Raw genomic sequence first — 27,814 nt, 5'->3', positions numbered from 1 at the left:
GAAATATAGTACAGTTACTAATTATACATGAGAGCCACTTAATCTATGCTGTAAAATTTGATCTACTTTATGGTGTGTGTGTGTGTGTGTGTGTGTGTGTGTGTGTGTGTGTGTGTGTGCGTGTGAGAGAGAGAGAGAGAGAGAGATCACTGCAGACAAAATAACACAGAAAACATAAAAAACTTTCAATATCTGTCACTTACAAAGTCTAGCAAGAGGTGAGGATCAAGAGGAAGGAAGCCCAAAAAATTACAGAGTTTATCTTTCCACTGCCTACCTTTCTTGTGTCATGTATAACAATAATTTTAAAATTTAGCCCAGTACTCACTTTTAGAGAAGTTCAACAGGGCTATTCAACCCACCACAGAATCCTCACGTAATCTGAGAACAGTTCCAAGTTATTTCATATGCAGATCAACATCTACTAACCAAGCATAGAAAATTCACAAACTCAAATTATGGGCTTTCAAAAATACAGCAGTGGATAAACCTGCCACAGGAGCGAACTGTACCTGTTACGCATTAGATCGGCTGTCTCCCTTCTGTGAAGAAAATTTTCAGGTCTGTACAGTCACAATGCGCCGTACCTTAAGCTTCTTTAAGTATCCTCGCTTCACTATCTCTCCCGAGCGACCATCGTGCCGGTCCGAATCCCGCCAGGTCGAGTCTCCGGCTGATGATGAACTCTTTACTGACGACATAGCTCTTTAATGTCGATGCATGGTGCCAGACACCTGTGGGAAGAAAAAATAAGTGATATACTGGAACAGTAGCATTTTAAAAGCAGCAACTAAATACGTCTGAAAAAATAGTGTTTCTAACTACTTTTTAAAATAATTCATTAAGTATATTTTTATCATTTCTAGAATGAAGTTCAGTAAACAAATCAAGGTATGGATATACTGAAAAACTTTATGCATTATGTGGTGAGATCGCCTCAAAATTATTTTGCTAAGCAACTACAATTTGGTTTGTGTTATTGTTTTTATTGTATTGTGACTAAAATTGTGGAGGATTAACAAGGGGGCCATATGGGCTGCTCTGCCCTCTTCCGTTTTTTTCTTCACACTTACAAGATTTGAAGGAAAGTGCTCCGGATCAAATTTGTAAAGCAGTATGACACACTTGTCAAAAACAGTTGAAAAGTCAACTCTGTAGATATAAGAGTGCTGTTCAGTACAAAACATTGCAAGCGATATAGCAAAGCCACCTGCAACTAAGTGCACTGCAATCTAGTCTTGAAATCACAAAGTCACTGGTTCAGTTCTCACTAGTGACAATATTTTTTCCCTTCTCTTTTGATTTCTATATTTATTATTAAACTGAAGTATTGATAAACAAATAATGAATCATAATTTACTAATATCAACAAAATGCACAGGTTTGTTTCCAACTACAAAGAAATGATTTTTGAAGAGGAATTTTACATGACCATTCAATAAAGTACTACCAAATTAGCCTAGTGTGCTATTCGGTTTATCAATATTTATTAATAGTTGCTGTAAAACACTAAGAATAACTGGTACTCCAGCATCAGTCCTTGCCCAACTTTCCCTGGCTCGTGTGCAGCCCAGCCTTGTGCTGTCTGCTACCAACATGTAGCAGAACTACTCAGTCACCGCTGGAGTATTTGTTATTCTTCATGTTTAATTGTCCCTCTTAACACATATGACTAAACCGAATACAGCATTAGGCTTATTTTGGATCGCTGTATTGAATGGTCGCAAAAAATTATACTTTAAAAGTTATTTTGTGCACAACGGGAAACAAGTAGATGTTTTTCATTGACACGAGTGCCACGTTAAATATGTGTTGAGCAGTATCTGTCTGGGAAGATTCCATCTACACATTACAAAAATGAAACTGTCAATATCTGCCGAAACACCAGAGAAAATTCACCTGATGACTTTCGGGACACACACCCTGTATACGGAAGTCATATAAAAGAACAAAAAACAGTTGCTACAATTGAGACTGACTCAGCAATTTCTCAATTACAAGACTGAGACATAGGCAGTATCATTACTGCTCAAAAAGTATTACTCTTTTACAATTGCAAATACTACTACTCGGGCACCTTCAAAGTCGATTTTTTAAATTGTTTCTGAGAGGTCTTTTGTACGACTTTAGGAAACTGTGAGAAACGATGGAACTTCAAATTGTATACATATGAATAGAATCAAAGAGGGTCAAGAGTCGATGAGGGTCATCACTTCATAAAGTCCCCTGGTAAATCTCAAAAAACATTGTAGTAAGTACAGTCTCCAGTGTTGTGTATTCCGTGAGTCAAAATAAAAGAAAGTAACATGCATACCAATAATATTATATCTTACAATATTCTTTCAAAAATTGCAGAAGCATGTAAAATGGCAGATAAGTGACACGACCAAAAATTAGTCACACCAAGAAACATCACACTAACATGTCCTTTATATGTGCCTAAATTTGACATGAGCATCTACATCTACATCTATATCTACTTCCACACTCTGCAAACCAATGGGAAGTGCACATCAGAGGGTATGTCCCATTACAGCAATTATTTGGGTTTCTTCCCATTCCGTTACTCATAGAGTGCAGGAAGAATGATTGTTTGAATGCCTCTGTGCCTGCTGTAATTATTCTAATCTTGTCCTCACGGTCCCTATATAAGTGATATATATGGGGTTGTTGTATATTCCTAGAGTCATAATTTAAAGCAGTTCTTGACACTTTGTTAGTAGACTTCCTTGGGATAGTTCAAATAACTTACGGCTTTGCTGCCGGATGACGTCATCGAACACCGCCAATATTTCGACAGGAGCACACCCTGCCATTCTCAAGGCACAAATGCAAGGAAGAAGAAATGTGCTAGCAAATTTAATACCTCGGTTCACATAGGAGAAACAAGGAAGACACCACACACAGAACAAGTGCCAACACAAACAAAGATAACCAACATCAGAAATATTGATAGTTACTATTAATCAACAGGTGAGGTAGCACTAAAACTGTCCCTCTGTTTCTTGATGAGAGACAGAGCCAGATTCCGAGCAGCATTTAAACAAAATCCACCATCTCTGTTAATAAGGTTGCTTGATAGTCTGATTTCAACAGCTTCCTTAGTAACACTATCCCAATAGCTGGACGTGCAAGCCAGAATCTCCGTGTTGTTGTATTCCATTGGATGACCGGTGTCAAGGCAATGTTCTGCAATAGCGGATTTGCTCGGCTGTTGTATGCGTGTGTGACGCTTATGTTCAATACACCAGTCTTCCACAGTCCTTATTGTCTGACCAATATATGACATGCTACAACTACAAGGAATACGATAGACCCCAGCCTTACGCAAACCAAGATCATCTTTTATGGACGCCAACAGGGCCTTTATCTTAGAAGGTGGTCGAAAAACACATTTGACATCATATTTCCACAAAATACGGCCAATCCTGCTGGAAATGCTTCCTGCGTAAGGCAAAAAGGCCGTAGACTTAGGTGCCACTTCGTTGCTATCATCACTCACCCGTTGCACAGAAGGCTGATGGCCCAACGCACGTTTGATCTGCCTCTCACTATAACCATTCTGACGAAAGGTGACTTCGAGATGTGATAGCTCAGCTGACAAACTTTCAGGGTCTGAGATAACGTGGGCCCTGTGAACCAAGGTGCGAAGTACTCCTTCACACTGAGCTGGATGGTGACAACTATCAGCTCACAGATACAAGTCAGTATGGGGACATAGTGTAACTTAATCATAGCAAACACTTGGTATAAGAATCATGAAAGAATGCTGTTTATGTGGAAGAGGCCTGGAGACACTGGAGGGTTCCAGATAGATTATATAATGATAATCTATGGATATGACGGGGTATCTAGCAGAATACTGAAGTATTGTTCTATGTATGTTAGCCTCATCTTAATACAGCCGTCAGGCGTAATAACATGAGACTTGGGGTTGCGCTGATGACAGAAGGCATGGGTCACATTTCAGTGGTGTCGGTGGAGTCTATCAGCAGGACGGGTTTCACTAGACATGGCCTGCACCTCAACAGGTATGTGAAGGGAAGGTTGGCAAAGCTTATAGGTGACAGCATAGGTGGGGTTGGTGGGATCACTCATGGGAAAATTCCTGCAGTAGTGGGTGTTAGAGCTGCACCTTTTTTAGATTGAAGTCAGCTGATAGGTATTCCTGCTTAAGGGAAGTCTCTCTAACAAGGGAATCACTTTTGACAAAGCTTAAGTATCCGAGTAATGAGGGAATTAGTATATTTCATCAAAATATACAAGGTATTAGAGACAAAGTTAGTGAACTGCTTATAGATGTTGACTCTGAAATTATTGATATATCTGAACACTTCTTAAATAAGGAGATAATTCAGAGGCTTCCTTTACCAGGATACAGGTTGGCTGGCAGCTTTTCAAGGAGCTCTTTGCGGTGTGGGGGAGTAGCCATGTATGTGAAAAACGGCATCCCATTTGAGTCAATTGATGTTTCAAAGTACTGCACTGAAAAGGTGTTTGAATGTTGTGCAGGTGTGGTTAAATTTAACGGAGCTAAACTTCTAACTGTTATTTATAGATCCCCAGACTCCGATTTCACAACATTTTTGCTAAAGCTAGAGGACGTTCTTGGTTCACTTTATAGGAAATACAAAAAGTTAGTTATATGTGGTGACTTCAATATTAATTGTATAAGTGATTGTGCAAGGCAGCGGATGCTGGTAGACCTCTTTAATTCATATAATCTTATGGAAACCGTATTCTTTCCAACGAGAGTGCACAGGAACAGTAGAACAACCATAGACAACATTTTTGTTCATTCCTCATTACTAGAAGGGCATTCTGTTAGCAAAAAGGTGAATGGCCTTTCAGATCATGATGCACAAATTTTAACTTTAAAAGATTTTTGTGCTGCAACACGTGTTAAATATAGTCATCAGCTGTTCAGCAAAGCTGATCCAGTTGCTGTAGAGACCTTTGTAAACCTTATAAAGGAACAAGAGTGGCAAGATGTTTATAGCGCTGATACAGTAGACGATAAATATAATGCTTTTCTCAAGACTTTTCTCATGCTTTTTGAAAGTTGCTTTCCGTTAGAACGTTTAAAACAGGGTACTAGCACAAACAGGCAGCCTGGGTGGCTGACTAGAGGGATAAGAATATCTTGTAGAACAAAGCGGCAATTATATCAAAACGTTCGAAACAGTCAAAATCTAAATGCAGCAGCCCATTACAAACAGTATTGTAAGGTGCTTAAAAATGTTATTAGGAAGGCAAAAAGTATGTGGTATGCAGATAGAATAGCTAAGTCTCAGGATAAAATTAAAACCATATGGTCAGTCGTAAAGGAAGTTGCTGGTCTGCAGAGACAGGTCGAGGATATAGAATCAGTGCGTAGTGGGAATGTCCGTGTTACTGATAAGTCGCATATATGTACAGTATTTAATAATCTCTATCTGAATATAGCAGGTGAACTAAATAGAAACCTAGTCCCAACAGGGAATCATATAGCGCTCTTAGAAAAAAGTTTTCTGAGACTGTTACCTGAAATGCTCCTCCATGATACTGACAAGAGGGAGATTGAGTTAATAATTAAATCACTAAAGACCAAGAACTCTCATGGATATGACGGGGTATCTAGCAGAATACTGAAGTATTGTTCTATGTATGTTAGCCCAGTACTTAGCCATATCTGTAACTTTTCCTTTAGGAGTGGTCGGTTTCCTGACCGATTAAAGTACTCGGTAGTGAAGCCACTTTATAAAAAGGGAGACATCGATAATGTTGACAATTTTAGACCTATTTCTATGCCATCGGTGTTTGCTAAAGTTATCGAGAAGTTTGTATATACAAGGTTACTGGAGCATTTAAATTCACATAATTTGCTGTCAAATGTTCAGTTTGGTTGTAGAAATGGTTTAACAACTGAAAATGCTATATTCTCTTTTCTCTGTGAGGTTTTGGACGGATTAAATAGAAGGTTCCGAACGCTAGGGGTTTTCTTTGATTTAACGAAGGCTTTTGACTGTGTTGACCACAAAATATCACTGCAGAAGTTGGACCATTATGGAGTAAGGGGAGTAGCTTACAATTGGTTTGCCTCTTACTTTAAGAACAGAAAGCAGAGGGTAATTCTCCGCAATATTGAGAGTGGTAGTGATGTTCAGTCCCAATGGGGTACTGTTAAGTGGGGCGTTCCCCAAGGGTCAGTGCTGGGGCCACTGCTGTTTCTTATTTATATAAATGATATGCCTTCTAGTATTACAGGTGATTCAAAAATATTTCTGTTTGCTGATGACACCAGCTTGATAGTGAAGGATCTTGTGTGTAATATTGAAACAGTAACAAATAATGTAGTTCATGAAATAAGTTCGTGGCTTGTGGAAAATAATTTGATGCTAAATCACAGTAAGACTCAGTTTTGACAGTTTCTAACTCACAATTCAACAAGAACCGATATTTTGATCAGACAGAATAGGCATATTATAAGCGAGACGGAACAGTTCAAGTTCCTAGGCGTTCGGATAGATAGTAAGCTGTTGTGGAAAGCCCATGTCCAGGATCTTGTTCAGAAGCTATATGCTGCTTTATTTACCATTAGAACAGTATCTGAAATAAGTGACACTTCAACACGAAAAGTAGTCTACTTCGCATATTTTCATACGCTTATGTCATATGGTATTATTTTTTAGGGTAATTCTTCTCATTCAAAAAGGGTATTTTTGGCTCAAAAACGGGCTGTTCGAGCTATATGTGGTGTAAGTTCGAGGACCTCTTGTCGACTCCTATTCAAAAATCTGGGAATTCTGACATTGCCCTCACAGTATATATTTTCTTTAATGTCGTTTGTTGTTAGCAATATTAGCCTATTCCCAAGAGTTAGCAGCTTTCACTCAGTTAATACTAGGCAGAAATCAAATCTGCATGTAGCATGCACTTCCTTGACTCTTGTGCAGAAAGGAGTGCAGTATTCTGCTGCATCCATTTTCAATAGGCTACCACAAGAACACAAAAATCTTAGCAGTAGCCCAAACTCTTTTAAGTCTAAATTGAAGAGTTTCCTCATGGCTCACTCCTTCTATTCTGTCGACGAGCTCCTGGAAGAGCTAAAAAATTAAGCAAATTCCAGTGTTTCATTGTTGATTTTCTTCATTTAAACTTATGACTTGTCACCTGAATATGTTTTTTTTATATTTCATTTTATCTGTTTCTAATATCGTGTTATAATTTCATGTATTGACTCGTTCCATGGCCATGGAGACTTCTCCTTAATTTGGTCCCACAGAACAATAAATAAATAAATAAGACAGAGATTTAGGAACCAGGTTTTAAATTTTAAGACATTTTCAGAGGCAGAGGTAGACTCTGACCACAATTTGTTGGTTATGAACTGCAGATTTAAACTGAAGAAACTGCAAAAAAGTAGAAATTTAAGGAGATGGGGCCTGGATAAACTGAAAGAACCAGAGTTTGTAGAGAATTTCACAGAGAGCATTAGGGTAAAGTTGACCAAAACAGGGGAAAGAAATACATTAGAAGAAGAATGGGTAGCTTTGAGAGATGATATAGTAAAGGCAGCAGAGGATCAATTCAGTAAAAAGATGAGGGCTAGTAGAAATCCTTGGGTAGCAGAAGAGATTTTGAATTTAATTAATGAAAGGGGAAAACATAAAAATGCAGTAAATGAAGCAGGTGAAAAAGAATACAAACGTTTAAAAAATCAGATCGAGAGAAAGTGCAAAATGGCTAAGCAGGGATGGTTAGAGGACAAATGTAAGGACATAGAAGCATATATCACTAGGGGTAAGATAGATAATGCCTACAGGAAAATTAAAGATACCTTTGGAGAAAAGAGAACCACCTGTATGAATATCAAGAACTCATATGTGAAACCAGTCCTAAGCAAATAAGGGAAAGCAGAAAGGTGGAAAGAGTACATAGAGAGTCTATACAAGGGCGACGTACTTGAGGGCAATATTATGGAAATGAGAGAGGACGTAGATGAAGATGAAATAGGAGAAATGATACCGCGAGAAGAATTTGACAGAGCACTGGAAGACCTAATTTGAAACAAGGCCCTGGGAGTAGACAACATTCCATCAGAACTGCTGCTAGCCTTGGGAGAGCCAGCCATCACAGAACTCTTCCATCTGGTGAGTAAGACATATGAGGCAGGCGAAATACCTTCAGACTTCAAGAAGAATATAGTAATTCCAATCCCAAAGGAAGCAAGCATTGACAGGTGTGAAAATTACCGAACTATCAGTTTAAAACTGTATTTACTCGAATCTAAGCCGAAACTGAAAAATGAGACTCGAAATCAAGGGAAAAAAAAGTTTTCCAAATCTAAGCTGCACCTGAAATTTGAGACTCGAAATTCAAGGGGAGAGAAAAGTTTTAGACCGCAACTCCAAATCAAAACAAAGTTGGTCCATTTTAACATGAGACAGAACAATTTAGGTCGAATTGATGAAGATACAGCTACAGTAGTTTGGTTCGAGTCGCAAGCTTAGCAGTTAAGCTTTACCAGGTAGCCACTGCTATGTGTCAGGCGCTCTGTCCGTATTTATACAGGTACCCTACCTTTTTCACGTGCTTCACCTGGTTTGAATCAATTGCCTATTTTGCTTTGATCTGATAAGTGCCGTTCTCTTTGTTATAGGTGTTTATGTCACTCAAAGCTGAAAGCTGAAAATGCATCATTGTACTGTGTCATGCATTGTTTGTCACATTCTGATAATGAGTGTTTATGACCTGTCGCCGCTCGTGGCATGGCTTGCTTTTGTGCACACTACCGCTGCTTACAATAAATAAATAAAAAAGAGAGAGAGGAATTGTCTCATTAGCGAAACAATGGCAAGAGACTGCTATTTGTTGTTACTTACATTGCTGCTTTCTTTGCTAATGATCAACAAGAACCAAATAATAGACTGCATATGATAGAAAATGTTCTGAATGAGAGTTAAGCGAAAATTTTTCTCTGTCTGAAAATCTTTGCAGACACCTCTTTAGTACATTACATTCTGCACAGAAATTAGAGTCATCTTAGATTTAAAAATCTAGTCAGTTGCCGTGCTTCATTTCTGACTGTATCACTATTCAGCATAAGAATAATACAAATATAAACATGACATGATATGTATATTCTTCCACTTTTGCTGTTGTCTCACTCAAGTTTCGTAGTTTATTAGGCAGACAGGACTTAAATAAGACAGTGGCAAACACGAAAGAATACATGGCATAACGTTTATGTTCGTATTATTCTTATGGTGAAGAGAATACTGCATGGGATTCATGATTCATAAAAGTTCCTCTTAGCAACCATCTCTTGTCACAGGTAGAAAAAAATTCAGAACATAGAGTTGGACATATTGACATACAACCCAAACAGTCATGCCGGTCAGATTTTCGTAGTAGATTTTTAGTGATGACTTCAAATGCAGTGTGTGTTGTTGTTGTTGTTGTTGTTGTTGTTGTCATCTTCAGTCCGCAGACTGGTTTGATGCAGCTCTCCATGCTTTTCCATCCTGTGCGATGCAGAGCAGCAACACTTATAAAATAAGAATGAAAATAACTTAGAAATTAAACGCTGAAATTTAAAACAAAATTTTATTAGGTTTGTAATACATCTTATATGAAATATTTAAAATATCAGTCGTGATTCTGAATCACTATCACTCGATTCTTTTCTGCTCATTTCTTCATATACAGCATTGTCCTCCGTACTATCTAGTGCACTGGATATCAAACACTTTTTAAATGCTTGTTGCACAATCTGATTTGGAACACACTTCCATGCATCATAAAGCCATTGGCACACTTGCAACAAACTTGTGCCTTTTACACGTCCTGTTGGTGTCAGTTGTCTGTCGCTTTCCGAAAGCCACTCTGTGAACATGCATTTAAGCTTGTCCTTAAACAACAGACATCAAGTGGTTGCAGAACTGACATCATCCACCTGGAATTACTGCCATGTCCATTTTGCTTTCCTCTAATTTTCGTTTTACTGCAGGTATTGTATTGCCTGCGTAAGCATCTAATACCAACAGACTGCATAAACCGAGTATTGCACCAGGAAAATGATTCCACACATGCCTAACCCATTCCAGCACCATGTCCTCCGAAAACCACCCAGTTTCGTTTGCTCGTACAATCACAGTTTTTGGAAACACTTCTGATTTCGGTAAAGTCTTTTGCTTGAAAACTATGAATAGGGGTAATTTATGTCCATCTGCTGTGCAAGCAAGGATGACAGACATCAGCTGTTTTTAACCCCCTGGTATAACAACACTTATGTCTTTCTTTCCTTTGACGTCAACTGTATAATTTGAAGGGATGTCAAAATTATTACGGGAGTTTGGTCAGCATTTCCTATCTGACCAAGAAGGTATTGCTTTTCTGTGCACCGCCTAATTATGAATCCACAAGTTTTTCTTCATAATTTTTCAGCAGCTTCCGTGCATCTGAAGTTCGCTTCCGAAGTGAAAAACCCCAGCACTTTGTAAACAGATCAATCCAGCAGCGACTAGCCTTAAAATTTTCGATTTTTTGCTCTCTAGCAATTTCATGTGCCTTAATTTTTAAAATTTCAGTGTTCACAGGCAGGAATTTCTGACGCTGTTCCTTAACAAATTCATTTAAAATCACTTCTAGTGCATGATATCAGCCACACTTTCGCCCACTAAATGCTTTCCTGTTACTTGAACATTCAAATAATTTGTCCCTCTGCAGTCACCATCGCCTGACATTGCTCTCATCAATCCAAAATCACAGACCTGCAGCATGATTAGAACACTGTTCCGCAAAAGAAATAACTCCCCTCTTGAATTTGGCACTATAATGAATGAGCTTCATTATGGTTCACTAACACCAACAAACACTTCACAAAATTCCACGAAGCAACAGGTGCTGCTACATGAAATCTTAATGAGCCCTAGTGTATCAACTCGTGCAACAATCCTAAAGCCTTGTGCATTGTTGGTATTTTTGTGTAAAGGAATTAATTTTTGTTGCTACGAATATTTGAAAGTCTGCTACATTTGAAGACGAACAATACGGAATTTCTATTTACTTCGTTGGATAATGTAGCACCTACCAACATTTTTCAAAACTTCCGCTTGCTTTGCACTCGATTCCAAGCCGCAGGCAGTTTTTTGGATTACAAAAACCAGAAAAAAAGTGCAGCTTAGATTCGAGTAGGCCTACATACGAGTAAGTCATGGTTGCAAAATACTAACACGAATTCTTTACAAACGAATGGAAAAACTGGTAGAAGCCAACGTCGGGGAAGATTAGTTTGGATTCCACAGAAATGTTGGAACACGTGAGGCATTACTGACCCTATGACTTACCTTAGAAAATACATTAAGGAAAGGCAAACCTTCATTTCCAACATTTGTACACTTAGAGAAAGCTTTTGACAATGTTGAGTGGTATACTCCCTTTCAAATTCTGGAATACTCTCTTTCAAATTCTAAAGGTGGCAGGGGTCAAATACAGGGAGCGAAAGGCTATTTATAATTTGTACAGAAACCAAATGGCAGTTATAAGAATCAATGGGCATGAAAGGGAAGCAGTGGTTGGGAAGGGAGTGAGACAGGGTTGTAGCCTAACACCGATGTTATTCAATCTGTATATTGAGCAATCAGTAAAGCAAACATAAGAAAAATTGGAGTAGGTATTAAAATCCATGGAGAAGAAATAAAAACTTTGAGGTTCGCCAATGACATTGTAATTCTGTCAGAGACAGCAAAGGACCTGGAAGAGCAGTTGAACGGAATGGACAGTGTCTTGAAAGTAGGATGTGTGTGATGTCCTTAGGTTAGTTAGGTTTAAGTAGTTCTAAGTTCTAGGGGACTGATGACCTCAGATGTTAAGTCCCACAGTGCTCAGAGCCATTTGACCATTTGAACAATTACAGCAGTCAGTAAACACTATGTCACAAAACAAGTTAGTAGCTGGACACAGAATAATCAGCTTGTAATAAATAATAAATAAATAATAATCACACTAAAACTCCACACTGCTCCAGACAGGGACATGTTTTTCCAATTGGTCTCTTATCAACGATGGTCTAGTTGGTAACACCACTGGAACCAAGTTCTTAAGATTCAGCTGCAGAAATGACGTACACTGACCCTCTAGAAGCACTTATTTTATATTGATTGGCTTGGGTGCTCTTATGTAAATTTGATTGTATCATATTATCAGCAACACCTGTGAAAAAACAAATTTGTAGGCTACTTTTATGTATCCACATCGGTTACTATAGATGCACTTGCAAATGGGCAGTGCTTGAAAATGATTTCTTCCTCTATAGGTTGGTACAATTAAATATTTTTGCATTCAGGGAACAAAGTTGGTGATTGAAATTTTGTGACAAGATCTCGCCGCAACAAATATCACTTTTGTTTTGATGATTACCACACCATCTTGTTTTATCATATCTGTGACACTATCTCATCTATTTCACAATAATATGTATTGCAACACTGCTGTAGCTTGAGATGACTTTTGTTTTCAGTCCCTCAGCCTTTTGTGCTTCACAAGTGAGAGCTCACAAACACCAATTTCAGTTTTCCATTCAGTTATTTTATAAAAAAAAAAAAATGTGTGTGCAAATGGTACCCTCCTTTCTGATCAGTGACTCGTAGGAGAAGTTGAGTCAGCAATACCTATTTTATCTCTCTCTCTCTCTCTCTCTCTCTCTCTCACACACACACACACACACACACACACACACAGTGCACACAGTGAGAGAGAGAGAGAGAGAGAGACAAGAATTTTTACAGGTAGTATTTTGCAAAAGAAAGGAAAAAAAAAGCAGTTGTGTATGGCCCATTCTCTCTTCATATGGCCGAGGCCCCTCCACTTTCCCTCTTTTCCACAGGTTTTGCTTAAGACTGGAACTAGCATGATATGTACAAAATATCACTTAAGTATGAGGTAATGCAGTATGCTATGCATCAACACACTAGATGGTTCACTAGATTCAGTAAGAGAAATATATATCAATTACTATCAGTTTCTATGTGGAAGAATTAGCTACTCTGCAATATATAAATCAACACACTTGCAAGATATCACTTCAGGATATTGAAAGAGGTCCCGATGTTTCTTTTTGTGTGTTATCATAGGCAGAAACTGCTAAGTCTTTGACAAAGATATTATTCTATTTTAATACAAAACTTTTTGTTTGGAAAAAAAAGAAGCCACACTCTCTTGGACGATTTTTATTTGACTCACTCAATGCCTTTAGTTAAGTATTTCACTGGTTGTTTCTTAACAACTATCTCCAGACTCAAAATGGGTACTCAATCCATTAGGTGCAGTGAAAGACCATTCACCATTTTACTGACAGAATGCCCATCTAGTAATGAAGAATGAATAAAAATATTTTCTACGGCTGTGCTACTGTTCCCCTGCACCCTAGCTGGAAAAAACACAATCTGCATCAGATCATATGAATTTAGGAGATCTACCATCATCCTTTTTCTTGGACCATCAGATATAAAATTTATATCGAAGTCACCACATATGACTAATTTCTGGTACTTCCTACGAAGTGAATCAAGAACCCTCTCTAGCTTGAGCAGAAATGCTCTGAAGTCAGAGTTAGGGGACCTATAAACAACAACAATTAGAAGTTTTTTTACTAAATTCAACTGCCCCTGCACAACATTCAAATAACTGTTCAGTGCAGTGCTGTGATATGTCTATGGACACAAATGGCATACTGTTTTTTATGTACATAGACACTCCCCTACCCCGCAAGGAACTCTTTGCAAAACAGCCAGCTAATCTGTATCCTGGTAAAGGAAGCCTCTGAACTGTCAAATTATTTAAGTGGTGCTCCGAAATACCAATAATTTCAGAGTCAACATCTGTAAGCAGTTCACTAACTTTGTCTCTAATACCTCTTACATTTTGATGAATTATGCTAATTCCTTCTCTACTTGGAAACATGACTTCCTCTGAATGTAAGCCTTTACTTAGAGGGATTTCCTTTAAGCAGGTATACCTATCAGCTGACTTCAATATGAAAAAGGTGCAGCTCGAACACTAATTACTACAGGAATTTTCCCACGAGTGATCCCACCACCACCCACTACACTGTCACCTATAAGCTTTGTCAGCCTCCCCTTCCCATACCTATTGAAGTGCAGGCCATGCCTAGTAAAACCCAATCTACAGATAGACCCAACTGGCACCACTGAAATGTGACCCATTCCCTCTGCCATCAGTGCCCTCTCCAGCCCTATGTTAACTCACCTAACAGCCACATTAAGATGAGGCTGCTCATGATGCTGAAACAGTTGCATGAAACATTAGTGCCACCAGTTTGAGCAGCTATCTTTACCAGGTCATCACCTACATCATATTCCCCGTCCTTATTAAGACCCCTGCTCCACCCACTATCACTACCTGATCCTCTTTCGTAAAATTCCTAAGTAACTCCCCTAAGCTGTCAGACACCTGAGCAAACCATGCACTAAGCTTCACAATGCTGGTGACCTGGTAATCACTCCCGATCACTTCCTGCAACTGCTGGCCCACACCTCTACCGTGCGAACTACCTATCAGCAGAATTCTGTTAGACTTTGCAACTGACCTAGGCCTTCTAATTGCTGAGGATTGCTGCATGTTTCCTACATCTACAGCTACAACTATCAGAACATCTTTTCCGCATTCATGAAAGTGAGGTACATACATCTGTTAATTACTACTTTTCTTTCCAGAAGCACTGTAATTTCTTCTCTTGTTCCCATACATCTAATAAATTCAAAGTGGTCTGACTCAATAAACCACTCAGTTTCTCCTTTGTTTGGATTTTTGATAAATTCGTATGTCAGAGAAATATGCTAAGATGGATAGTGTCCTGTAATTAATCCAGTCAAATGCCCTATAGGCCTACTGTTATTTGTACAGTTACTGCTCTACTTTTAATGAACATTTCCATAATATTCATTTGTTATGTTTAACTTTTTGTTGCATACTGTTCTTACACTTGTTCCACAATTCAGGAGAGATTTCAATACCAGTAGTGTTTAAGAAATGTTAAAATTCCAGCTTCACGATAAGATGACTACATACTTCTACCATAGTTTCTTCTTTCACATCCTGTAAAGTTCTTCCCATTTTTGACAAACACTATGGGATCAAAAGTATCCGGACACCTGGCTGAAAATGACTTAAATGTTTGTGGCGCCCTCCATCAGTAATGCTGGAGTTCAATATGATGTTGACCCACCCTTAGCCGTGATGGCAGCTTCCATTATCGCAGGCACACATTCAATCAGGCGTTTGAAGGTTTCTTGGGGAATGGCAGTCCATTCTTCACGGAGTGCTGCACTGAGGTGAGGTATTGATGTCAGTTGGTGAGGTCTGGCACAAAGTCAGCATTCCTAAACATCCCAAAGGTGTTCTACAGGATTCAGGTCACGGCTCTCTGCAGGCCAGTCCATTACAGGGATGTTATTGCCATGTAACCACTCCGCCATAGGCCATGCATTTGAACAGGTGCTCGATCGTGTTGCAAGAAGCAATCGCCATCTCCGAATTGCTCTTTACCATTGGGAAGCAAGAAGGTGCTTAAAACATCAATGTAGACCTGTGCTGTGATAGTGCCGCACAAACAACAAGGGGTGCAAGCCCCCTCCATGAAAAACAAGACCACGCCATAACACCACCACCTCCGAATTTTACTGTTTGCACTACACACGCTGGCAGATGACGTTCACCGGGCATTCGCCATACCCACATCCTGCCATCGGATCGCAACATTGTGTTCTGTGATTCGTCACTCCACACAATGTTTTCCCACTGTTCAATTGTCCAATGTTTACACTCCTTACACCAAACGAGGCATCGTTTGTCATTTACCAGCGTGATGTGTGGCTTATGAGCAGCCGCTCTACCATCAAATCCAAATTTTCTCACCTCCCGCCTAACTGTCATAGCTCTTGCAGTGGATCCTGATGCAGTCTGGAATTGCTGTGTGGTGATCTGGATGATGTCTGCCTATTACACATTACGACCCTCCGCAACTGTTGGTGGTCTCTGTCAGTCAACAGACGAGGTCAGCCTGTATGCTTTTGTGCTGTACGTGTCCCTTCACGTTTCCTATGACATTGGAAACAGTGGACCTAGGGATGTTTAGGAGTATGGAAATATCCCGTACAGACATATGACACAAGTGACACCCAATCACCTGACCACATTCGAAGTCTGTGAGTTCCACGGAGCACCCCGTTCTGCTCTTTCACGATGTCTAATGACTACTGAAGTTGCGGATATGGATTACCTGGCAGAAGGTGACATCACAATGCACCTAATATGAAAAACGTATGTTTTGGTGGTGTCTGGATACTTTTGATCACACAGTGTACCATGACCTTCTTCACATTCATGCAACTCAGATTCCATGTTAAACTGTTTGTTCCCTTTCCTCAGTAGGATTACTGGAGTAGGTTAAGAGCATGCAGGTCACCGAAGTGGTACCTAGTTGCAAGAAGGAGGCTTTCGAGGTACTCCCTGCCAATCATGCTATACGACTGTAGGAGGATTGCCCAGAAAGTAATGCACCACATTTTTTTTTCTTTGCCGAAAACAATGCTATGAATGTGAAACATTACGTATGCATTACTTGAAGTCTCCTGAATGAGTGCACCATGTTTCCCTTACTTCCGACTGATAGTGTAGCTGCAGGACAGTATCAAAATGGCATCTGTAGGTGATGTAGGTTACAAGCAATGTGCCATCATTGACTTTCTCACTGCAGAGAAAGAAACTGTGGGGGAATATTCACTAACACTTGTGCAAAGTCTATGGAGCATCTGCTGTTGACAAAAATACAGTTAGTCGCTGGGCAAGGAGGGTGAGGTCACCAGAAGGCAGTTCGAGGGAGTTCCACGATTTGCAGCGGTCAGGAAGATCATTCACGGTTGTCACACGACATGGTGCAGCAGATGATGTTGTCATTCGCAAGGACAAACATGTTAAAGGATGCCATTCGTGGAAGACATTTCGAAGAAAATAAAAGGGTTACGACCAATGTTTGTGTATGATTTATCTAACAAGATGCAGAACAGCAAGTTACAGTCTGCCATGCTTTGTTGGCACATTTTTTTTAAGAAAGTGAGATATATCACAGTCCACACAAAGGTACTATGATTTTCTGGTCTAAATAAAATCCTCATTATGTACAAGAGTTGGAAACAAACCTGCCTCTTGTTATGATCGTGGTCCGGGATGTCATCGTAATACATGTTGGACTCATATTTTAAGGATAAATGACCAGAAATTCTTATTTGGACATGTTGCATTTGCAAACATGGTTAATACCTAAGCTCAAAGAAACAGGAATTGTGGATATAGTCTGATTACAGCAATCACATTGTTGTATTTGTGTATGAGAGTTCCTCGATGAACAATTTTGAGGCTGCTGGTTCAGCTCCATTGAAATGGCCACCACAAAGCCTGAACCTTACCATGCTACACAAATCATTGTGGGGCACAATCAAGTCTCACATGGTCCAACATTGGTACATGAAAAACAGAGACTATCTATTTGTACACAGCTCATTCACTTCATGTTTGAAGATGTCAGACTTATTGAGTGACTTATGGCTGTTTCTGGTACAGTATCATCTTGCTCTGCCTGAAACAGTATCATCTCTTCAACAATCAGTCTCCTCTGAATTTGTTTAGAGGTATACCGTAACTTCCAATTAACATCTACACAAAATTAATTTTTCAAATTTCCCAAACTCAATCCTTATGATCTTTTTGTCACTTTACAGACTTAGAATTTTGGAATCAGTGTTTTACTGGTTTCTGCAATTGACTGGAATACACAAATTACAGGGGTAATATCAGAAAACTATTATTTCTGGCAGAATGAAGAAATGTGAACAAATGTGAACCACAAACAATATTGGTCACATGAACAATCACCTCAGCTCTCGGCCTTGAACTGAAGTGACAATAGATGGAGAGCACACTAGCAATGCGGCGATGTATTCTGTCCGTCTCTGGGGAGAAAAGAGAAAAGAAAGAAAAGAAAAATTGATTTTGTCATCATTCTGCATTCTAAAATATGGTGGTGATATCAAACAATATCTTTTATGAAAATTGTGAATTCTCTCTTAGTAAAGACAGAAGTTAGCAAGTTTGTATTTAAGAACAACGAAAGTAAACAAATAAAACATTAAATATGGATCTGGGTAAGAAACTCCTATACTTTAGGCAAGGTATTCACTGCGTTGATCATTTGTGAAAATTTATCACTAATTACACTTTGTTTGCAATAAAGACTGGGAGCTAAATGATAGGTCTGTGGTGTGGCATGTGTAACCTTTACACAGTGATTTTTATGTCTATAATTTGACACGTTATCTTTAGGGGCCTATATATATATAGTGCCATTTATTTATCATATGGCAATACACATACAAATATTACAAAACTACTACACGTCAACATTTAAGCACAGCTCTCCAGCATAAAATAACACAAATTACAACAGCTATATATGGATATCAAGGTCTTTTATGTATTTTATAACATCACTCATCACTGTCAGGAAATCTTCAAAAGGATCCTTGCAGGCATGTACGGGGCACATCGATACAACATGAACAACTGAAATCTTTTTCAGGTATGACAACATTTGCCGATTCCAGGTGTCCTGACATTGAGTGCTTTCGTCTGTGTACAACTTGCAAATTAAACGAGGTTGAGTGTACACATTGTTTACACCAAGAATGGAAGGAATTAATGTTGGAGGAAATTCACCAAGTCGAGAATCCAGTTGGTCATGTCGCAGTGAGGATGCCAAAGAACATAGTTCAGAGTATTGCCAAGGTGCAAATGAGTGTTCAGCACTACAGTCATACGATTATGATGAATACTTGCCCCCCTCCCCCTTCCCCTTGTAGAGTGAGCTTTTAAACAGCTAAAAGCATATGAGTTTTATTGCCTGGGAAGTGATCTCAAAAAAACTCTGTAGAATTTCAGATTGCCTAAGCAGCTAGTCCTTGGCCAAATTGTGTTCAGTAATCAGTAAACACTGAATCTAACAATAAAATATGGACTTCAACATGACAGCATGTATGGTCTGGCATACATGAATAACCATATAGAAATAAGTTTTAACACAATTTTGTTTTCAACTTAAAACACACCTTACAATTTTTATTCTTTACAATGTGAGAGCTAACAGTACACTATTTCCTACATTGACTATGACATGTTTAGAGAAAAGATTTTTCTTTTAACTACATTCTTCAAATAATATTTTCAGGAAAACATGTATCAATTTGATTATCACTGATTCAGTTACACTGCTCATTTAAAACATGATTTTTTCCACTTTCCTTCAAATCATTTCTATCACCTGTTTTGAGACGACATTTTTGGCAGGCAACCTCCAAACCTATTCTGGAGCTCTTTTAAGTCCCTTAATATGTGTACGTGCCACCATATTTCCTTGCACACGTCTACACTGTTGCTTTTTGCATACCAGAAGTGTTCAATTATTCTTATTTACCACTACCCTGGACACACTTACATTTTACTGTAAACTGGAATATTGTTTATTTCATTTCAATCTTGCACCCATGATACTGTCAAGGTGAGGAGACTTTAAAGGTTGAAGAACCTGCTCTTTCCCTCAGGAATGCCAATTTGTCTAGTCTTCTTTCAGTAATATTATGACTTGTGAGACAAGAAAAGTGGAGAACAATGTGATGGCTCTGAAAATAAATATATTTTGTTCAGCAAGGGCATCACAGTGCTTTGTGATTGGGGGCAGACTGCTCCACTGCTGTACAGGGAAGGAACTATGATTTGTGCTGTATTTGTTGCTTATCTTCTCGTTTGTGCAATTGCATGTATAAGTATGTGTGTCAGTTTCAAGTCTATATAGGAATTGCAGCAGTTTTCAAATGTATAATGCAAAACATGAAAATGGTGGAGCCTGACAGATTTTTAAGGCTTCAAAATAAGCGTTCCTCTCCAATATTGATCATCAGTATTATTTCAGTTTGGAAAGTCTACATTAATGAAATCTCTGCAGGAAGCAGTGACTGCTAAAGTTCAGGGTTTGGTGAAACTTTGTCAGTACCCAAACAGCTTCACACATACTATTTCTTAACTGCTCTACAGACTTCACGGTTCCTGCTATTCTTTGAATATCTATCTATTTAAGGTTTCTACCTTTAAATCTTTATTTTCTTTTGATAGTAGGAAATCATTTAATGTTCTGCTACTACTTAATGAACAAAACCCTTGCTGATTCTACCCTCACATATGGTTCCACAGTATGAGACTCCTACAGGTAGATTTGACACAGTAGACACAAGGAAGAACAGCTTCGTTTCACAATTGTATTCAGTAACTATGAGAGTAGCATGGAGATGCTCTTCAAACTCCAGTGGCATATGTCACAAAAGCAGCATTGTACATCACACAAAGGTTTACTAGTATTGTTAAAATTCTGAGCAAATGTTTACAGAAAGCTCTTGCAAAACATTGCTTCCTCCTATACACATTTCAAGAAATGAGCATGATGGAGACTTTGAGCTCATATGGGTGCTTACCAATTGCCATCCTCCTGCCAAGAGGATAATAATGAAACTCATGAACAATTACCTCCTAAAGATGCACTCTTGAACCACACAGTCATCAAACAATTTTCTTGGAAGCAAACCCAGTTTCTAAATTATGTATATGAGCAACACATGCAGAAGTAGAAGAGCCCCTCCAACTAAGCCATAGATCACATCTCTTGAGCTGTTCTAAAATTGTTCTTGACCTCTCATTCTTCTTCAGTTCAGAAATGGCTCTCTCTTTTTTACACTTCCATTGCAAGCATGACAATGGTATCATCTGAGACCTTAGTCACACGACGACAACCAATCCCAAACTAATGCATAAGTGTAAACAGTTACACTAAACAATTTTTTTCATAATGTGGGGCCATAGTCATAATATATTTCTTTAAAGTCAGTACCACCATTAGACTGTTTTTTATTTGCAGTGTTACATTTAGATGATCATGATTTCGGCTTGAGTCAAGATGGTATACTCTGTGATAAAACAAAGCAGTACGCTATACCAGAAATATCGACCCTTAGACAATGTGTCTAATAGCGTATTTTAAATACGACAGTATGCCATCTTAGCCACTGTATAACACTTAAAACACTTGATATAGCACTTTGAAGCCGAAATCATGATCATGTAAATGTAACACTGCAAATAAAAAACAGTCCAATGGTGGTACTGACTTTAAAAGAGTTACACTAAACATTTCAAACAATAAGCGATACAATGTTCATCTTACATGATAGTACAAAACTAAAAATTATCAATAACCCCAATTTGATTGGCCCCCTCTTTGAGTTGCAGTCAACAAAGCAGCTAAACTCAAGAGTACAACTGCAAATTATTTGTTTATTTTACTGTCATGCAATCCTGCTTTGTCTATCTTCACTCACACAGGTTTACGAATTCCTTGTGTAAATCATTTTGGTTCACCTTGCGATCTCTTCCCACATACAAAGCAATCCTTGATTCTGGAATCTTTTTATGCATAGGCTCTACTTGCATGTGTATGTTGTCAGACATCACACCATTATGTCACCCATCAAGGTGGACATACGGTTATCAGTAACTTCTAATACCCGATTCGTTATCTTATATTATAGAAGAATAGCTTCTGTGGGAGGAAGGCCCCATTTTTGTAAGGGTTTGTCCCTGTGCAGCACGTCACACCTAGGTTTCTTTCTCTTATTTCACGAATTATCAGCTGCTCTTCATGCCACTTTCAACAGCAGGTGTTTTCAAATCTATTTGTTCATTGGTATTTCATTTCAAATATAGTGTTCGTGGCCATGTGTTGCTGTGGCTCAATCTGGGTAAATGGAAAAGAAAGAGACAGCGTACATATCTAAAATGTACGAGAATTGGACAAACAGTGAAACTCCATTTCTACATTTTACATTCATTTTTGTCAGCCACAACATAAGTCCTATCCCCTCAATAGAATGCTTTCCTGTGATTAACAATTCTGTTTTACAACATTTCCCACATGTTAAGTTTTCTCTGACATTATCGCAACCTATAACACCGAGTTTCACAAAGATTTCCGCAAAAAATGCATCATATTCCTGCTCAAAGTCAGCCTTGGAACAAAGCAGAAAATGTGGACTACACACAAAGTTACAGATCATGTAATGGAGCTTTAGCACAGTTACGAAGATTTTCACTGTCGGTGTGTTGGGCCACAGCCACCTGCATTATAGGTTTGCAGAGATCAGAAAGGTGGGAAAGTATGTTGAGTCACTGACTTAAAGATAATCATGATCTGACCATAGCGACTCTCGTAGTAACCTTGCTTCCACTTGCTGCACTGTATTACAACAGCTTTAATTTAATTTCACAGTAATTTATACAAATAAACACCACTTTTGAAGACAGCCATCTCTAAGTGGGCTTTCACAAATTGTTGTTACTTCCGCATGAAATATGCTGATCCCTACTAGGCACAGAGTCTTAGGTTCATATGACCTGATGTCAGACATGAAACATTTCTCCTCAAGTTGCTCTGATGCCCTTGAACCAAGTGATCTTCTTGTTGGTAACATAGTTATGGATTTCTTGCCTATTGTTCTCTGTTTACGAAGACTACCAACTTTAGTGTTTTATCCAATATTGTGTTATCATAATTTTAGAATGATTATGAATGATGAGTCTCATATTAGAACATGAAAATATTTTTAATGTGGATTCAAGAAAGACTTTTGCTTCCCTGTTCTGTGGAGAGACAAGTAGACCTAACTGCTGTAAGAAAGAAGCAAAAACAGTTAACTATTTGTTCTTTTTTAAAGAAGGAAAAATCTAAATTGTTTTAATTTCATATTTTGAACAATATAAAGAGGATGACTGTAAGAGGAATTGCTTCATTTCTGCTTGTTGTGTTTCCGGTGCTTTTCTGTATTTTACTCCTTATAACATTTTACACTTTTTGGGCCAGTCTGCTGAAAATAGTAAAAAGGCAGTTTCACTGTATGCCCTGATCTTCTTCTGGCCCTTCTCTCTGTCCATCAACTCCTCAACCCTCTCTCTATCTCCTCCTCCCCCTACCCTCTTTTCCTCTCTCTGTTCTTCTCTCCCATCTCCTCCTGCACGCTTCTCTCCGTCAATCTTCTCCTCACCCTCTCCTACCATATCATTTGGCGGACCTTAGTCCTTGTTTATTGTTATTGCAAATTCAGATTCTGTAATAGTATTCTAACCATAAACTGATAAGCAATAAATACAAATTTCCTGTTTGCTAATATATATGGATAGGTTGAGTACATTTTGAGATTTTTGGTACGAATGTTTCCCCTTTGTAGATTACAGATATATTTATGAATTAAAAATATATGGTCTACGCCTGTCCAATTTTCATTACAGTAAAGTTGAAGTAAATTGGTCAAGAACTTCGAGATTTTTGGTAATAATGTTTCCCCTTTATACATTACATATTAATTTATTTATTGTATATATATTAAAACAGGTATATAAAAACACACACACATACAAATGCAATGTTCTGTAAACATTTCAAAGGAATCAGTGAAGAACTTTCATACATTTAAAATATTGAAACAAAGGAACATTTACATTTTTACAAAAGTGGTTTGCTAAGTCTGGTAAATTTTCATGAGAAAATGGAGCATTTTTGTTGTGCCTTCATGAAAGTGTGCAGTTTAATGTTGACAACCATCTTGTAAACTGCTCTTTGTATCAAATGTTACTGAAAACAGAGAAAATGAAGTTTTATGACTGGATGGATAATTTGGGAGAGGGGACCGAACAGTGAGATCATCAATCTCAGTGGATCAGGGAAGGATGGGGAAGGAAATCTGCCATGCCCTTTCAGAGGAATCCTCCCAGCATTTACCTGAAGCGATTTGGAAATTACAGAAAACCTAAATCACGATTGCCGGACGTAGGTTTGAACTGTCGTCCTGATGAATGCGAGTCCAGTGTTCTAACCACCATGTCACCTTGCTCGGTCCAAACTTTATGCTGTTATTAAACATTTTCATTTGAAGGGTTGCAGTGTTGCATAAATCAAGACAGAATTGGATGAAGCTCAGACAGGATCTTGCACCATCACTGAAGACCATTTACTTTTGGATTAATGAATTTAAATGCGGTCAAAGGAATAATCGTCAGAGAATACTTAGAAAAAGGCAGAACCTATCCTATTATGCTCCATTGTTGGATCATTTGAATCGTTCAATGGCTGAAAAAAGAGCGAGTTTGGCACACATGAAAGAGCTCTTTAACCATGATAATGCATCCCACATATCAGCAATAACAATGCATTTGGCATTGGGCTTTTAATTGGTTCTTCACCCACCCTATTCACCAGACTTAGCCCAAAATGACTTCTTCCTGTTCCCTAACTAAAAACTTTAGCTTCCTGGGAAGAAAGTTTCATCAAATGAGGAAACGATCATTGCAGTCAGCGAGTATTTTGCAGAGTCTGACAGAACCTACTTTGCTGATGGAACAAAAAAGCTGCAGGACGGTTGGACCAAGTGTCTATCCCTCATACATGTTGTTGTTGTTGTTGTTGTTGTTGTTGTTGTTGTGGTCTTCAGTCCTGAGACTAGTTTGATGCAGCTCTCCATGCTACTCTATCCTGTGCAAGCTTCTTCATCTCCCAGTACCTACTGCAACCTACATCCTTCTGAATCTGCTTAGTGTATTAATCTCTTGGTCTCCCTCTACGATTTTTACCCTCCACGCTGCCCTCCAATACTAAATCGGTGATCCCTTGATGCCTCAACACATGTCCTACCAACTGGTCCCTTCTTCTTGTCAAGTTGTGCCACAAACTTCTCTTCTCCCCAATTATATTCAAAACCTCCCCATTGATCTACCCATCTAATCTTCAGCATTCTTCTGCAGCACCACATTTCAAAAGCTTCTATTCTCTTTAAACTCTTTGTCTTTAAATATGTCTGCTTGTGTCTGTATATGTGTGGATGGATATGTGTGTGTGTGCGCGAGTGTATACCCGTCCCTTTTTCCCCCTAGGGTAAGTCTTTCCGCTCCCGGGACTGGAATGACTCCTTACCCTCTCCCTTAAAACCCACATCCTTTCGTCTTTCCCTCTCCTTCCCTCTTTCCTGATGAGGCAACAGTTTGTTGCGAAAGCTGGAATTTTGTGTGTATGTTTGTGTGTCTGTCGACCTGCCAGCACTTTCATTTGGTAAGTCACATCATCTTTGTTTATATATATATATATATATATTTTTTTTTTTTAAAAGAAAGATGATGAGACTTACCGAACAAAAGCGCTGGCAGGTCGATAGACACACAAACAAACACAAACATACACACAAAATTCAAGCTTTCGCAACCAACGGTTGCCTCGTCAGGAAAGAGGGAAGGAGAAGGAAAGACTGTCTTTCCTTCTCCTTCCCTCTTTCCTGACGAGGCAACCGTTGGTTGCGAAAGCTTGAATTTTGTGTGTTTGTTTGTGTGTCTATCGACCTGCCAGCGCTTTTGTTCGGTAAGTTTCATCATCTTTCTTTTTAAATATATTTTTCCCACGTGGAATGTTTCCCTCTAATATATATATATATATATATATATATATATATATATATATATATAGAAGGAAACATTCCACGTGGGAAAAAATATATCTAAAAAAAAAAGATGATTTGACTTACCAAACGAAAGGGCTGGCACGTCGATAGACACACAAACATACACACAAAATTCTAGCTTTCGCAACCAACGGTTGCCTCGTCAGGAAAGAGGGAAGGAGAGAGAAAAACGAAAGGATTTGGGTTTTAAGGGAGAGGGTAAGGAGTCATTCCAATCCTGGGAGCGGAAAGACTTACCTTAGGGGAAAAAAGGACGGGTATACACTCGCACACACACACACATATCCATCCACACATATACAGGCACAAGCAGACATATACAGAGGCAAAGAGTTTGGGCAGAGATGTCAGTCGAGGCGGAAGTGCAGGGGCAAAGATGTTGTTGAATGACAGGTGAGGTATGAGTGGCGGCAACTTGAAATTAGCGGAGATTGAGGCCTGGTGGATAACTGGAAGAGAGGATATATTGAAGAGCAAGTTCCAATCTCTGGATTCGGATAGGTTGGTGTTAGTGGGAAGTATCCAGATAACCCGGACGGTGTAACACTGTGCCAAGATGTGCTGGCCGTGCACCAAGGCATGTTTAGCCACAGGGTGATCCTCATTACCAACAAACACTGTCTGCCTGTGTCAATTCATGCGAATGGACAGTTTGTTGCTGGTCATTCCCACATAGAATTCGTCACAGTGTAGGCAGGTCAGTTGGTAGATCACGTGGGTGCTTTCACACGTGGCTCTGCCTTTGATCGTGTACACCTTCCGGGTTACAGGACTGGAGTAGGTGGTGGTGGGAGGGTGCATGGGACAGGTTTTACACTGGGGGCGGTTACAAGGGTAGGAGCCAGAGGGTAGGGAAGGTGGTCTGGGGATTTCATAGGGATGAACTAAGAGGTTACGAAGGTTAGGTGGACGACGGAAAGACACTCTTGGTTGAGTGGGGAGGATTTTATGAAGGATGGATCTCATTTCAGGGCAGGATTTGAGGAAGTCGTATCCCTGCTGGAGAGCCACATTCAAAGTCTGATCCAGTCCCGGAAAGTATCCTGTCACAAGTGGGGCACTTTTGTGGTTCTTCTGTGGGAGGTTCTGGGTTTGGGAGGATGCGGAAGTGGCTCTGGTTATTTGCTTCCCTACCCTCTGGCTCCTACCCTTGTAACTGCCCCCGGTGTAAAACCTGTCCCATGCACCCTCCCACCACCACCTACTCCAGTCCTGTAACCCGGAAGGTGTACACGATCAAAGGCAGAGCCACGTGTGAAAGCACCCACGTGATTTACCAACTGACCTGCCTACACTGTGATGCATTCTATGTGGGAATGACCAGCAACAAACTGTCCATTCGCATGAATGGACACAGGCAGACAGTGTTTGTTGGTAATGAGAATCACCCTATGGCTAAACAAGCCTTGGTGCATGGCCAGCACATCTTGGCACAGTGTTACACTGTCCGGGTTATCTGGATACTTCCCACTAACACCAACCTATCCGAACTCCGGAGATTGGAACTTACTCTTCAATATATCCTCTCTTCCCGTTATCCACCAGGCCTCAATCTCCGCTAATTTCAAGTTACCGCCACTCATACCTCACCTGTCATTCAACAACATCTTTGCCTCTGCACTTCCGCCTCGACTGACATCTCTGCCCAAACTCTTTGCCTTTGAATAAGTCTGCTTGTGTCTGTATATGTGTCGATGGATATGTGTGTGTGTGTGTGAGTGTATACCCGTCCTTTTTTCCCCCCAAGGTAAGTCTTTCCGCTCCCGGGATTGGAATGACTCCTTACCCCTCCCTTAAAACCCAAATCCTTTCGTCTTTCCCTCTCCTTCCCTCTTTCCTGACGAGGCAACCATCGGTTGCGAAAGCTAGAATTTTGTGTGTATGTTTGTGTGTCGTGCCAGCGCTTTCGTTTGGTATATATATATATATATATATATATATATATATATATATATATTGCTCCAGAGGTATATAAAAACTTGTATATTTGAATGTATTGCTGAGTGAAAATTTCAAAAGAATTGGTGAAGAACCTCCGGAGATTTATAATTTTGTTCAAACGAACAAGAGATTTTTGCTAACAATGTATCCCTTTTGTACAAAACACACACACACACAGTGTGTGTGTGTGAGATAGAGAGAGAGAGAGAGAGAGA

The 27,814-nt window shown here is 39.2% G+C and overlaps 1 protein-coding gene across 1 annotated transcript in view; it reads right to left on the bottom strand.

Annotated features, from left to right (window-relative positions):
- The window catches only part of LOC126158988 (insulin receptor substrate 1), a 220,438-nt gene that overhangs the window by 187,268 nt on the left and 5,356 nt on the right, over positions 1–27,814 (bottom strand). Inside the window, exon 2 of the mRNA XM_049916480.1 lies at positions 588–734. Within this exon, the coding sequence (XP_049772437.1) occupies positions 588–701 (114 nt within the window). The 5' untranslated portion in view covers positions 702–734. The remainder of the gene's footprint in view (positions 1–587; positions 735–27,814) is intronic.

This window comes from Schistocerca cancellata, chromosome 2 (genome assembly GCF_023864275.1).
Source record: "Schistocerca cancellata isolate TAMUIC-IGC-003103 chromosome 2, iqSchCanc2.1, whole genome shotgun sequence".
Lineage (NCBI taxonomy): Eukaryota > Metazoa > Arthropoda > Insecta > Orthoptera > Acrididae > Schistocerca > Schistocerca cancellata.
This window is presented reverse-complemented; position numbering and strand designations above follow the sequence as displayed.